Source organism: Hetaerina americana, unplaced genomic scaffold (assembly GCF_022747635.1).
Source record: "Hetaerina americana unplaced genomic scaffold, ioHetAmer1.1.p SCAF_5, whole genome shotgun sequence".
Taxonomy (NCBI): Eukaryota; Metazoa; Arthropoda; class Insecta; order Odonata; family Calopterygidae; genus Hetaerina; species Hetaerina americana.
This window is the reverse complement of record NW_027287095.1, coordinates 45,486,305-45,501,442: the sequence shown is the minus strand read 5'-3', so window position 1 is coordinate 45,501,442 and position 15,138 is coordinate 45,486,305. Positions and strand designations below refer to the sequence as shown.

General features: G+C 34.1%; 1 protein-coding gene across 2 annotated transcripts; it reads right to left on the bottom strand.

Annotated features, from left to right (window-relative positions):
- Positions 1–1,262: 1,262 nt before the first annotated feature.
- Positions 1,263–14,183, bottom strand: lolal (lola like). Of its 2 annotated transcripts, none has more exons than XM_071592333.1 (4): positions 14,104–14,183; positions 13,424–13,650; positions 10,253–10,447; positions 1,263–4,541 (listed from the first exon to the last, which is right to left on the bottom strand). In XM_071592333.1, the coding sequence occupies exons 2-4, from the start codon at positions 13,607–13,609 to the stop codon at positions 4,530–4,532; spliced, it is 393 nt and encodes a 130-aa protein (XP_071448434.1). In that variant the 5' UTR covers positions 13,610–13,650; positions 14,104–14,183; the 3' UTR covers positions 1,263–4,529. The 2 variants fall into 2 exon arrangements, with proteins under 2 accessions (XP_071448434.1, XP_071448435.1); XM_071592334.1 differs by having other exon boundaries at positions 10,257–10,447; positions 14,104–14,181.
- Between the last annotated feature and the right edge of the window lie 955 nt (positions 14,184–15,138).

The window sequence follows — 15,138 nt, the reverse complement described above, 5'->3', positions numbered from 1 at the left end:
ATCTCGCCTCCTGAGACTTTTTCCTATTCCCAAAATGCAAAAATTTGATGAGGGGACATCACTGGGAAGATGTGAACTAACTGCCGAGGACTTCCAAGGGTACTTTAAACAGTTGAAAAGAAGAAGGAATAAGAGCTTATCAACAAATGGAGAGTACTTTGAAGGGGAAAAAATTGATGAAGACTAAATTTTGCAAAATAAAGTTTTTGCGGCCTCAGTTTGTGTTTTTATTGGACAGACCTCATAGACTCCACTCAGGATTATATTGTTGATTGCTTTTATATATGGTCATAGCCATTAGAGAACAAGCCAATGAAACACACAAGGTGACCTGAAATTCAAGAGATGTTCCCAAGGGATGACTGATAACCCATGAACAGCAAGGAATTGATGAATTAAGGGTGCTTTGTCACAAATTAGCATCAATTGTAGTCATCTGGAGCACACAATTTCCTCCTTTACAAAGTAAATTCACTATTATTTTAATGTCAAATTCCATAAGGACACAACAGGTGAGGTCAACAATAGCACACTGAAACTTCAGGTTTAAGACTGGGTTACCAATTTCAAGATGGAAACTTTTTTCAGCCATATCCTCTATAACTTTTGCCCTCCTGAAATATAAATGGTCGCAAAAATATTTCCTAAGGTGACATGCATCTTTTAGAGCTCTATTTCTCTAAAAAATAATACATAACATGAAATATAGGAAAACTATACTTATGCAACAAAAAATTTCAAAGAAATACATAAAAAAATTTTCTAAATCAAAGTATGGCATTTTGCCAAAAAAAGGCAACTGCTTTCAGTATCAAAATAAGATATAAACAGAAGAGAATCACACTTATTTTTATCAATTAAATTCTTCAAGTTGTACAGAAATTAGTAACTTCATTCAATACTCACGTGAGTTAGCTGAGAAAACCAGTTCGCCTACAAGCACTACCTCAAATTCAAAACAGAAAAAAACTGGTGAAGATGGTAAATAGTAGGGCGAAGTAGTTGTGGGAAGCAGTAACAATTGGAGTTTGAAAAGAAAAAAAAATTATCCCCATAAAAAGAAGAAACAATGATTGGGAGAGGAGCTTTGAGGTCCTCTAAATTACAGATTGGAGCAAATAAATGGGAGAACAGACATGAAAGGTAGAAATTAATATGCCATGCAATGGAATGAATAATTGAAAGTTAAAAAGTAATATTTTTCATTCTGATATTCAAGGAAAATTGTGAAGATTCTACTCACATTTTTGGCATTTGACAGTAGTGACAAAGAACCCAACTTTTTTCGCATCAATTAATTATCAATCGATTGATTGATTGATGATGATTATTAAGAATCATTTGCCGTTAATTCATGTAGAAATTTAAGTTAAAACTACAAAAACAGCAATTTTTGGGTACATCATCCACTTTAATTCATTAAAAATCACAACATTATTACCCTATTTCAATCAAGTTAAATAAGTAAAGCTATCCCATTTTTGTACAATTAGAGACAACAAAAAGACCTGTCTATGAAAAGTGATAAATTAACTTATTTAACATACAACTCCAGAGGATAACAAGGTTCATAAACATTTTAAATCAACTTATGATTCATCGCTATTTAATTTCAAATGATGTAGTTCTTAACATTATTCCTTTCCAATCCCGAAGAAGGAAACTACAATAAAAAAGTTACTGACATTGCTAAAAACCTAAACAAAAGAATCAACATCTTTTACGTCATTCAAATCAAAATATAATATTTTATAAATGAAAATTTTAAGATACTAAAAGCAGAATTATTGAAACAGGATAAAATAACAGAACTCATAATTAAAAAGGGAACTTGACAGCTTTTGCAACAAAACCACCCTTTTAAATACAAAAAACCAACATTATGCAGTCCAATAAAGAAGCACAACACACCCAATGACACCCAGAGGAGCATACATCACTCACAAGAAGTAAAGTTCTTAAAGAGTGACATGCTCCTGATTGGACTTTTATTCCTGTTTCCAAGTATGAATTATATCTCAGAATAATGTCAGCATCAAAGTTCTGTGATTTCCTAAAGAAATTCATATATATTTTTAAAACATTGTCAAGAGATGTCTTTTCTAGAACTAGTTTTTGAAGAAATGGCCAATCTATGGATACCTTTCAATCATCAGATTTAAAAATTCAACACTCCCACATTCTTGTGGTTCTTTTAATCAAAAAATCACATACCTTTGGTGGCCATATTCCATATTATCACGTTTCATTATAGTTAAACATTTAGCTGTGATTACACTGAGAATCTTGAGAGACGTATATCACAAAAAAACATTTATACCAGCAGATACACTGGGATATCAGATGCCAGTGTATCAGACTTTTGCTGTAATCTTAATACTTTATTTGAATTAATTTTGATATAAAATTAATATTATGCTCTATCAACTAATATACACAACAAATTCATGTAATCATTTTTTTTTAACTAATGATAGACACATAACCCAAAGAAGATAATTAATGTAACTGGACTTGCTCAATAAGATAGGAATGGTAACTATAGGGCAATGAGCAAATCCAGGATCTTGTCCTCCATCTCATGTTACCAAAGATCAGACGCTCTGAAATCACAACTCTGACCAAATTAATCACCACCATATCACAGGGAGCACTGCTTGATGCACACAAAGTGCATTAACATGAGCTGCTGCAGTGTCATAAAAGATAGAATATGTACTCATGAATGGCATACCTGCAATGAATATTTTATGCAATAGTCTTCAATTACCAGTATCACTGAACAGTACATATTTTTGTGGAAAAATATTTGTCTAGCAAAAAAAATCATTTTCATAATGATATATTATGATTTATTTCAGTTATAACAGTGTGGAATAATATAGTGTGCTGAATCCTTTTAATCCTTACATCTCAGCATGGGCCATATGTATTCTTTAAGAAATCTAGACAATTCATGTGGTATGGAGTTCAGATAATACAAGTTAATATCGCTGAAAGGTCAAGGTATCATCAATTTACCCATCTAAACCACCTCATTCTATCCAATACAATCAATCCCCATTAATTCTCAGTCTCAATGCTAACAGTATCTTTTCTTCTGGGATAAAAATATGTAAAAAATTAGATTTAATGGCTGATTTGTATGAAAATTTTAGGATGGATTATGAATTGATGATCATGACAATTGGCTTTAAATAATGCATTGAAAACAGTAAAGTAAGATATGCTTCATTTGAACATAAAATGATTGTGCACCTGACAAACATTTGGAGCTTCAGGAACATATGTGGAGAGTGGGTAACTTATGGAAATGCTCCAATGTAATACATTATTGGTCCTACCGACCATACAGTCTTCCTTTTTGCAGTAAAACAGTTTCTCATAGATATGAATTAAGACAATGACAAAAGAAATATACAAATGATACTTTTGTGGTGAGACATACTTTTGAAATACCTGGATGCAAGTCAATGCACTGAGAATAATATTATCATAGCAACATAAAATCTATATTTAAATATATTATATGTTTCTTTAAAGTATATATACACTGTGCATGTATATGGTGTGGTTTCCACCAACAATGCATTCATGAAATAAATTACAGGCACTCTATTTAAGTGTAATCACTGCACTTAAATCAATCATAATAAACATCCCAATGAGATGCAAAACAGAAAGAGTAAGGTAATAATAATAATATAAAATCCTAGAGCTACTATTCAATTTTCTGTCTTGGGACTGTCTGTCAAGCTAATACTAACCCCCATCTAAGATTTTATTATAGTATAGCTTAAGAAATGCTAACTTCTGGTGGGTTTCAATTTTAAATTCCATTTACCAATTATACTATTGCACACAGAGCAAAAGTCCATAAGCATTAATAAATAGATGCTGTACAGATGAACCGATCCAATGCAAAATAATAAATCATACTCAAAATATGCTATTACATTCCACCTCCAGATGACACTTAAGGGTTTGAAGTCACACTTTCACTAACCCAAGCATCAAGTTCTTCATGCTATTTCATACCAGGTAAAAACTGTTAAGAGGGAAATAGGAGGGAAAGCCTCACAGCCTTTCTGACACAGTCTTCTTAATATGGTCCTTGGTCACACTCCTGCTTATAAAGTCTAAACTTTTCAATATACACACACAAAATAGGTAAATTAAATATGAATGGGGAAGGGAATCCTGATTGAATTTTAAAGAGGGGTGCAGGAACATGTGCAACAATTACTCCACCCATAGCCAAAGGAGTTTACTTACATCATCACTTCTCACTCACATGGAATAATGAAAATGAAATGCCAAGAAAAAATTATGTATAATAATGGTGATCACAGCAAGTCAATGTCACCCATCCTTTATCTAATTAATGCACATTTGCTACCATGTTCACACTCACTCTGTATACACTTGTATACAATAATGGATCTAAATTCCTCCCAATCAGCAGTGAATTTGTGGACAACGACCAACTTGATTGAAGGGGACATCCAACAAATACAAAGTTTCTTGAACTACTGAATCACCTGATGGAGAAAGAGAAGTACAAAACCAATGAGATCTATATTTACTAGACATAGGTAGAGTAGAACATAATTAGAACGTTTTTGAAAGGTACATAAAAATTGAATGCACTACCCATGCAAATGCATCAACCATGATATAAAGAAAAGGAGTTCAGTCAAATCTCTGTACGACAAAATTAATAGGGCCAGGAAAAAATTGATATTGTAAATACACAGTTTCACTGAATGAGGATGGTTCCAGTTGCTTCAGAGGAAGACCAGTTCTAGCACAGAAAAAATAACTAATCAGTATAGGATTTAATGATGATACCATTTGATTTGCTGATGACTGCATTATATACAGACGGATAGAGCATGTAAATGACCACGTAATACTACAAAATGACATCGATCGCCTTGGTGACTGGGTTACAAATAATAATATGGGCATTAATATAAGTAAAAGTAAGCATATACATTTTTCAAATAAAAAGAATGCAGAAAAGGAAATTTACACCCTCTTTGGAGAAAGAATCCCATGTACCAGTCAATGCAAATATTTAGGCATTTATTTAACTAGGGATCTTGGGTGGGGAGTCCAAGTAGATAATTTGATGCGGAAGGCATTTAAAGTATTGCATTGGGTGATGAGAAATTTAAAAGGAAGTAGCGTAGCCACAAAAGAAAAAGCATATAAGGCACTGGTTATCCCTATCCTAGAATACTCCTCCATAGTATGGGATCCACATGAGGTGGGACATATTAAAAAAATAGAAAAAGTTCAAAGAAAGGCAGCAAGATATGTACTCGGAAGGTACAAAAGAACAGATAGGGTCACAGAAATGTTTGATATACTGAAATGGGAGAGTTTGAAAAATAGAAGAAAAAGGAGTAGGTGAGGCGCGATGCATAGAATTGTTAAAAAGGACGAAGCGTGGGAAGATTTATGGCTAAGGATAGAAAAGCCTAACTTTAAGGGAAAAAACGACCATAGCCTCAAAATAAAAATAAGGACTCAAAAAACAAAAAATACTTTTTAAATAGAACTATAATTGATTGGAACCAGCTGCCTGGAGGTTTGTTTGAGCCCGTTCCATCTAATTTTAGAAGTTTTAAGTTGAAATGTAAAGCAGCCACTGGGTAATAAACTTCATTGTAGTTATTAAAATATTGTTTGTACGTGATGTGGACGGCATTTTGTATGTGATGTGGAAGTTTGTTTGTATGTAATGTGGAAGTTTGTTTGCATGTGATGTGGAAGTTTGTTTGCATGTGATGTGGAAGCGCCATTATGTAAAAATATTTTGTCTCTTATCGGTTTTTATGTGTTCGTATGTAATTTTCGTTGTAAGAGTTATCTTTGACCTAACCATGACCGTTGCCACCAGGAAATTTGCCTAATTGCAACGTAATTGTGTAAATAAAATAAATAAAAAAATTTAGCTCTATTTGGATACTCTCTACCTCAGAGAACTAAGGAAAATTAAGGCATTATATTAAGTTATAATATGAGAAAAATTTAATTGAACATTAAAGCAGCTACAAAAGTATTGGATTATCAAACTTTAAATTGTCACTATTTTGATCAAAGGAGAACACACATTTTCTTATAAGTACTTTTAAACTGCAAATAAATTAAATTGCCTAAAGGTAAAATAATAAAATATCCTTTTCTCATTCATAATTAAATAAAATCTCTTAATGTTACAGAGTTATTCTGAGTGCAGCCAGTCCATTATGCACATTTTAGAGCTTGGTAAGGGATATTATATCACATTTAACATATGCAAATAGTCTGTGAAGACCTTAACAGCAAAGAAATGCCCTATTTATTAATCAGTCCATATTTTTTCATACAGGAAAATGGCAAAATCTTTTTGAGAATATCACAATTATGGCATGAAATGGCAGGAAATTATGGCGGGAACATTATTAGGCTGTGGAAGCATGTTTACATCTCTAGGTTACACCGACATGCTAGTTTTTGCGGCCTGTTCCATTCTTCGACCGAACTAGCTAAATAATATGTTTTGAAGCAAGGTGCATACTAAGCTATTATATTAATGGGGACTTCAACACCCAGAAAAAGATGGTTACAAACTAGGATACAGTGCATGATAAAGATTTGTGTGGAGTGTATCAATCAATTTAGAAAGCTGGGCCACAGAAAAACAGACAGTAGAAAAATAGAAGATTTAGAAACGTGGGAAAGAAGAAGATGCTAGAGATGAAATATACGGACAGCTAAGTATGGTAGTCTGTTCATCATAGTACAGTATGGTCCATTACAGCTCAAAAAACAGAGAGGAATTTGCAATGAGGAAGCCATGTATGAAGGCAAAGGAAAATGAGATATGATACATGAAAACTATTAAATTATAATTTAGATTAGAATATGAAGAATTTAGGGTTACCATCAATCAAATATTGGGTTAGAAATACTAATCAAATGAAACCTTTCGGGCCTACCCATTAAACTCACTAAACCAGTAAGAAACTTTGCGCATTCAAATTTTTTTTATGGCTTCCCACCCAGAGGGCGCGGGTTCAAATCCCGGCGGTGTTGAATATTTTTCAGAGGTATCTCGATCCCTACTTGAGGTGCTTTGTGGAGGGCACTTTGGGTGAGTACGCCGTCCGTCGGATGGGACGTTAAACTGCGGACCCCTTGGCGCCTTTCGTAAAGAGTAGGCTAATGCCGACGCCGGGTTTCTCTCCACCCTTCATCCTTTCCTGTCCATCCCCTATGGCGCAAATGACCTCAGTTGTCGGTCGCCTCCCCTAAAAACTACTACTCAAATTTTTTAGCCATTATAAACCAATATGTAACAGGGGATGATTTTTAAAATGATCACACAATTAACAAAACTCAAAAGCTACAATTATTATCCTCAACATATTATAACAAATAAGTCATAAGGAAATCCTCAAACAAACTAATGGTACATAGATGAAGTCAAAAGTACTTTTAACATTCTGGATTCAACCTGCACTCTCCACAATTTCATCTTTCTATCTCTGAGTGTTTCATCAAAATCCCATTGAAAATTAGGCGTACAGCTCTTAACCCTGGTTTTTTATAATCATCATGTTAGCTCAAAAATTGGATACTTTATCAATTTTTGGCATGTAGTAATTAACATAACCTATACGCTTTGGAGAAAATATTGACAACAGCATTAATGAATGTTGTAATTCTGCTCAAAAGTAAACCTCCACAAGATAGTCTAAGTCACAACTATAATTGCTGATGTACAAATGCTGAAGTTGTATTTGTAAAAATCAAGTTTGATCCAAAATGGAAGATTCTATGGCCAACACAAGGATTTTGACATGATGCTGATTAACTCAAACAAACAAAAGAGTCCATATGCTGCAATTTCTGTAAATGTCCATGACCCTTTTAACTCTACATTTTTAAAATGATTTTCTAAGCCTAATCAAGGATAGCTGGAGCAGCTCATGGCGAGGAATTGGAAGGTGTTTCTTGAGATACAGGAATGTATCCCATGAGAAACAAGGTTTGCATAAAAAGTATTGGGAACAATTTTTTCCTAATATAACTGTACATCGCAGTGGGCTATCACGACGCAGGTTTGGCAGTGGGGTGACTGACCTTCAAGATGCAGCAAGCACTGACTCAATTCAAGGCAAAACGATTGGGCATGATTTGCCAAGTGTTCAAGGATGAAAGCATACCACTAACTCTAATTTTTAAGTGGCACAAGCTCTTCAAAGATGACCAAGAGAACGTGGAGAACAGCTGGTCCTCCACAATCTCTCAGCCATCTTTGTAGAGCTTGTACCATGCTGGATGGCTATTGACATGAAAAATTGAAGAAGTACCCTAGGTGCCATCAAAGAAGCTTGCATGTGTACCCTTAAGGACCTTCTTGAATCTGCCTACCAAGGAGCCTTTGAGTTGAGGAAAAGCCACCATCAAAAGTAAGTCAATGCTCAAGGGATGTACTTCGAGGAATTTTGAGGCATTGTAGCGATATACATCTATTTTTCTGAAACTTTTCCCGATACTTTTTACACAAATGTATGATCAGATTGGGCAACTCTTACCTTCCCTAAATTGGTTGAAGACTGTGAATAAAAAGAACGGTAACTATGGTTGTATGAATATTATGGGAAGAATCAACCCCAGCCATAATCTTAAAAATGGGCAAAGGATATGAGGAGGGAAATTAGTAAGGAAAATAAATAAATAATTAAAATAAAATGAACACTGACTGAAGGACTTGCTCTGATTTTCAAAAAATCATGGTATTCCTACCTATATTCATCACAAATTACAAACTCAAAACACTTTTAGGAAACCCAAAAGATCCCATTGATTCACTCCAAAAATCAGGCAAATACGAGATAAGTTATCACGAATGTGACCAATCGTACATAGAACCAACACATAGAAATATTCTCATATGATTTAAAGAACACATGCCTTGCTTCAAACTAGGTCATACTGAAAGATCGGCAGTTGCAGAACATATGCATCAATACTCAAACAACATTGATTTGAAAATTTTTAACTCATTACCACAGTACCAAACCACTTATTAGACTACCATAAAAAGCATCCACATCCATTGCTCTAAAAATAAACTCATGAACAATTGTCAATTGACATTAATTAAATTCAGGAATTTGCCACAAATTTTAACGATGATGAATGTTTCTTTACATGTATTAACCTGTGCTTGGAATTAGATTAGGTACTTTCTGCAAATCATCCCCTTTTACCACAAGCTTCACTGGTATCCTAAGTCTGTTTCTCTATAGGATTGTTGTTTTGCCAGCACTTGCATGCACAATAGCCTAAAAGCTATTTGAAAATGCAGCCAAATCTAAAATGAACATTATTGTAATCATGAATTCCCAAGTCATGCACCATGATCCATGTTTATTTCCATTGAGACAGAATACTTATTTTCTCCAAAATATTGGAAAAACGTGAAATAAAAAATTATCAAATAATTCTGCATTTTTACAACTGAGTATATTAAATGTAAATACTAAATTCTTAATGATTTATAATGACAACAAAGATTCATCCATTCTAAATAATACCTTCAAGTGAGCAAAAGAAAAAAGGGATGCAAGGAAAGGTGGCATACAGCGTGAGATAAAATATGATATAGAGATTTCAATCATTTCATTTTCTATTGTGGAAGAATATCACCTCTGGTGTTAATTTAAGTATGAGTTGCCTTTTTTTTGTAACTTTACTGGCTTTTCAGGAGAAGCCGAAAAAGATGTGGAAATCAGGGTAGACTCAAAATTCATCCACAAGACCCTTCAACAAGGGGAAACTTGGAAGGAGCCTAGAAACCTATCACAGAGCAATACTCCAGGAGCAAAAGGATGCTAAAAAAGCATCATAAGCCCTCCTCTGCATACATTTCAGAATGATTGAGGATGTAAAAAAGTTATTTATTTGCCTTGTCCGGTAGTTAACCAAAATGTGCATTTGACTGTTTAGAGAATATTCATTTTGTTCATTGGAATAATAATTTCAGTGATATTCGCTTATAACATATATTTAATTATGTGACGATTAATAGATTGGTTACTGAAACTAGTTGGTGTAAAAATCATGGCAATCATGAAATAGAAAGATATATGATTAAACTTACAACTGCAAACCCATGCAAAAGACAACAAATTACTTTATGGATTCCTATGAAACTGACACTTTTACTTCCAAATTATGAATAGATACATACATACCCTTCCCTCTTAATTGACTGCGGTGCTTCTGCTAATCCTTTCACTTTCAATCGTTCTGCTGTTTTCAGAAAAGCGGGCAATTGTTCTTGAGATACATTTACCTCCCCTGCATACATGAATTCTAAAATTGCTGTTAGATGCCCATATGGCACATCCTTCAGAATAATTATAGGATGCTTCGATGGGTTTTCCTGAGAGAGAAAAAAATAAAAAACCTCAGACCTAATGTTAAATTTTAAAGAGCATTTATGTAGATGAAAAGCAATTCTATAACAGATTTTCCATAGCATGAATATTTTTTATTTGATATTTTTTGGATCACCAAGGTAGAAATTTGGTCAAGGATTACCAATTCACAAAATGTTAAGGTTGAAAATTGTCTTTTACAAAGCTTTTGGCAATGAATATCTGCGAAGTTGTACAAATTTAGTTTTTTAAACAAGGATTCATGACTTTATGGTGATAATAATCATATTCAGTCATGTAATTTAATTTTAAAAAGTTATTATTATTCTAAAAAATTGCTAAAACTTAGGAATCTTAATTCATTGTAGTGAGATAGATATCTTATCCCTACACAAACTTCTGAAACTATGAAATGTGAGGGTTCGATTCACTGATACTATAACGTGACAAAGTTTCAGAACCAATTAAGATGTTTGAACCAGAGGAAATGAATAATAAAAGTTCTATGGTGAAAAAGACCCCTAAAAATTTTACCATGTGCTCGTGTCATGGTGGATGTCCACTTTGCTCTTGAAGATACCCATGGAGCACAAAAAAGCACGAGTCATAAAATTTTTCACATGCAGAAAAACTAGTTTTCTCAATACCAATGAACCACTGCAAAAATCTAATGTATTCAGCATCTAAACAAGTAAATTCCCAGATTGAAGTGCCCATTTGGTAGTTGGAGGCATTTCACAGATGAGATAGTATTATTTTTCCATAAGTATTAGATAAATAAATGGAATGAGCAAAATAGTGCGTTCAGCATTTCGATCGACAAAATAATCTTACTCTTGCCTCATGTCAAAGAGCTGATTCCTTATCATTTACAAAAAAATAATTCCATGTCCCACCTGCCTCTCCTCAGCATTTGAAAATATTGAAGGTCAGACAATACACATATACAATAAATTCACATACGTTTGACAATTAAAATCATTGCTCCTTTACTAGCAATTGCATTAAACACAAACACTAAGCCATACATTGTGATTGTATCATGCACCTTAGGGTTCAGCCCCTACCTTATTCTGTAATCTACCGGTAGATTACCAATAACATTAATGATGCATGATTCAAAATAGAGAGTGGTATCATAAGAAAGACCATTGGGTCATTAGGGCAGAAGGTAAAACCTAATTCAATCTAGAGCCATTCTCAATTTTATACACCAAGCAAACATATGTAAATATGTAGGTTCTCAGATCTAGTCCTATATGATCATGATTGGCATGTCAATTGACACCCAAAAGAAAGAATGAAACCTTGGAAAAAAATGGTGACTGGGAGAGGATTAAGGGATTTGATAGGAGGGAAATAATGGGGACTATGATGGCTCCAAAACATTTTTTCCCTTTTTCCTTAAGGGTATTAAGAAAAAGTTGCCTTATGACCTCAATTTATAACCACATGAAGAACTTTGAAAAAATTCTATGCACTGAGGTTTCAAGAGTAATTTTAAGATTTAATGTCTTCTTCACACCTCTTGTGCATTGTTTTACAACGGACGCCCTATACCCCAGCCATGGTGGGCCCAGGCATTTATCCAGGTAAACAATTAGCCAGTTAATTAAAAAGCACATTCAAAATATTATTTCAGGGCAATAAATTAAATTAAAATATTTGTTTGGTAATTTGAATCACTATTATATAAAAGAAAATTAATTTAATTCAAAAATATAAAAACCTTTGCAACATCTTTTTGAATCATGCTAACTGATTATATACATCATTCATTCTCTGAAGAAACTGACACTGGATAGAGCATTGGCCAGTTAAAGTGAGAGAGGTTAAAAAGGATTTTACAGTCCTTTTCAACTTTTCCAAACAGCATAAAAACAATCATGACTTTTGCGACTAAGAAAATGTTCAGACCAAGTCATTCCACACACATCTATAGTATTTAAATCACCCAGTCTTAAATGCACAATATCATCAAGAATCAAGTAAACACTGAAGAAGACACTGGGCTTATTCACTGATGGGGTGTGAAGCCATTGGAATTTAGAGCAGGGAAGGATGGGGAAAAGAAGAAAGAAGGGGGATAAGGGGGGGGGGGTTAGGAGGAGGCGGCCATGGGTTCTCTCATGGAAACCCATCGTCACCCAATTAGTGCATAAGCATGGTGTCCTCGGCAGTATTTGCATAAAGATGATGCTGCATTTTGAGACATTTCTCATTAAAATAAAAAGTACATGGAACTATCAAGTACCTTATTCACTACTACGAATTGGTTCTATGTGCATGAAGCTGTCAATTTTATGATTTGCCCAAAATAAATGATTATGCTTATCCTTACTGAGAAGTTTACTGACAGGCTTTTATTTTTATTGGGCTAGATGTTATTCTCTAAGCCGAAAAGCTATCACTTAAAACTAAATGACTTGTTGTCTGATTGACGACTAATTTGCTGTGGCATGTTTCAAATGATAGTCAATATGAAACATGAAATCTCCTCGGAATATTTTAACAGCACAACAGGGAGTTAGTCTTTCTTGCGAGTCTATTATCAAGTATTGAAATTATCAATACATAAATGACGCTATTGTAAACTTCTAGTATTATAATGGACTTAAACTACCACAATTACTGCGATATGAACACTAGTTTGAAAAATTACATTAAAATAACGGAGAATATGGTTCACTTTATAAAAGGGTTAAACCACTATATAACTAATTTCTTCCTATTACACAATTACTCATTTAAATAGACCATTATGTGACCTATATAAGTCATTTTGTGGGTTTTTTCGATAATAACTCTGCCTACGGCAAATAAATTGCAGCATCCTGCATTGCAAACTATTTCAAGGCATTAGCCATGCCATAACGTCGCAGCCCACGCCACACAGGAAAATTGGAAGATATTCATCATAGAACTCAAACAATAAAGATTTCTAAATATCTAATGGCAGAAGAAACACAGTACGTACTAACCTCCAACAAAGATTTGAAGTACGGACTGCAAGCTGATAGAACCATTTTGTGGGCTTTACAAGTTTGGCCTTCGCAGGCAAGAGTCACGTCAGTAAAACTTTTCTCGTCTCTTAAATGTTTGAAAGACGAGACCATATTAGACTGGAAGTCATTCCATTTGAGGTAGAATTTCTGCGGTTCGGACATTTTGGTGTCGGAGTGCAACCAGTCTCCGGGGTAATAACTTTCTGCAATATAATAAACTGGTATTTTAAATTGGGCAAAACGGAAGTTCATTTTATAATTTACATTGACGCACTATAACACATCGGAGTAGAAACACACATTGAGTTGCCTTAACAGCAAATGTCTTAAGAAACATTGACAATGTACTACTCTACAAAAAATTACACATGCAATGCAACATGATTGCCATAAAAATGATAATCATTGGCAAATAATTATGATCATCCTACAATCTCCCTTGAACAAATTAAGGACAGGGGATAGGCGACAATCGCTTTCATTTTCTGGCACCCACGTAACGTTGGGAGAAAGTTACTCTCTTGGGCAAAGAATACTAAAACAAACAGGCTACTCCGATGTTTTTTAGAAGGAGAATTTAATGTAATATTGTTAAAGTCACATTTAATTACGTTTCATAAATTAATGAATTAAAACCACTAAGTAAAAACACTCACCAGCAGCCAGCTTTCAATTAAGTAGAGCAAGCCAAAAACAAAACTCAATACAGTGTCCTGCCATCTATCGGGTCATTTCTTTATTAACGATTTTCATGTGTCATGCAAACTGAGAGCTGCTATCACTGAATTTTTCCTGTGGAACAGATTTAATTGATCCGATGACATTCTGGGTCGATAGATGCACAAGTCTTGGCAGAAGTTTGAAATAAAAAAGTCCCTCTAAATGTGCATTGTTGGCGAAGGAATTCTGTTGATCGGAAAATGAGAATTTATATACACATAGTAGTGATTTTTTATAATGTACGTTTCCGATTAGCCGAAATTGAACTATTTTTTCGCATTGGGGTTTATTCTCTCCATTTAGTCCTACATTTCGCTAAAAGGAAATCACCATGAAGAATCCAAAAAGCACCACGACCCGCCGGTTAATTGAAACGACGGACATGAAGATATGCTTGGAAAACATATTAGATGATTACCCAACTAAGTGGGTATTTTCATTATTTTAATTTTGCTATAGATGAAGGAAAATTTTTACTGTCGAGTCATGAATGGATGACAATATTCCACATACTCGCGATTCTAAACGAATTAAAGGCATCACTACAACACTTAGTTGATATTTTCATGAAGTAGAGTGAAATCCTTGCCAAAAATCTAACTATTTCGATTAATGTCAGTCTTTAAGATTAGAAATCGGCGTCTAATCAAAGCCAAACCGGAAGTACATGTCTACCGTCTTCGTTAGTTTCTTATGAAGCCTGTAGTTTTGAGTTAATTACCTCCAATCTAGTTTGCTTTTTCTCATTGTCATTTCAATTCCTAGATGCAATAATCTTCATGTTAATCATAATGACTAGTTTCTTAACGATATTTTCACGTTCTCGTCCCTCTTGACAGCATTTTAAAACTTTCCTAAACGTACCCACATGTTACTTGGATATTGCTTTGGCCACCAATTCTGTTTTGATCCCTACAATAATTTAATATCTTGCGGGGGATAAACCACTCCCGGAAGTACAATCTTCGTAA

Excerpts from the sequence above, each read along its gene's own strand:
- lolal (XM_071592333.1), bottom strand. The coding sequence starts at position 13,609 with ATGTCCGAACCGCAGAAATTCTACCTCAAATGGAATGACTTCCAGTCT. Across the intron at positions 10,448-13,423 it reads ACTTCAAATCTTTGTTGGAG|GAAAACCCATCGAAGCATCC; the intron begins GTTAGTACGTAC and ends TTTCTCTCTCAG.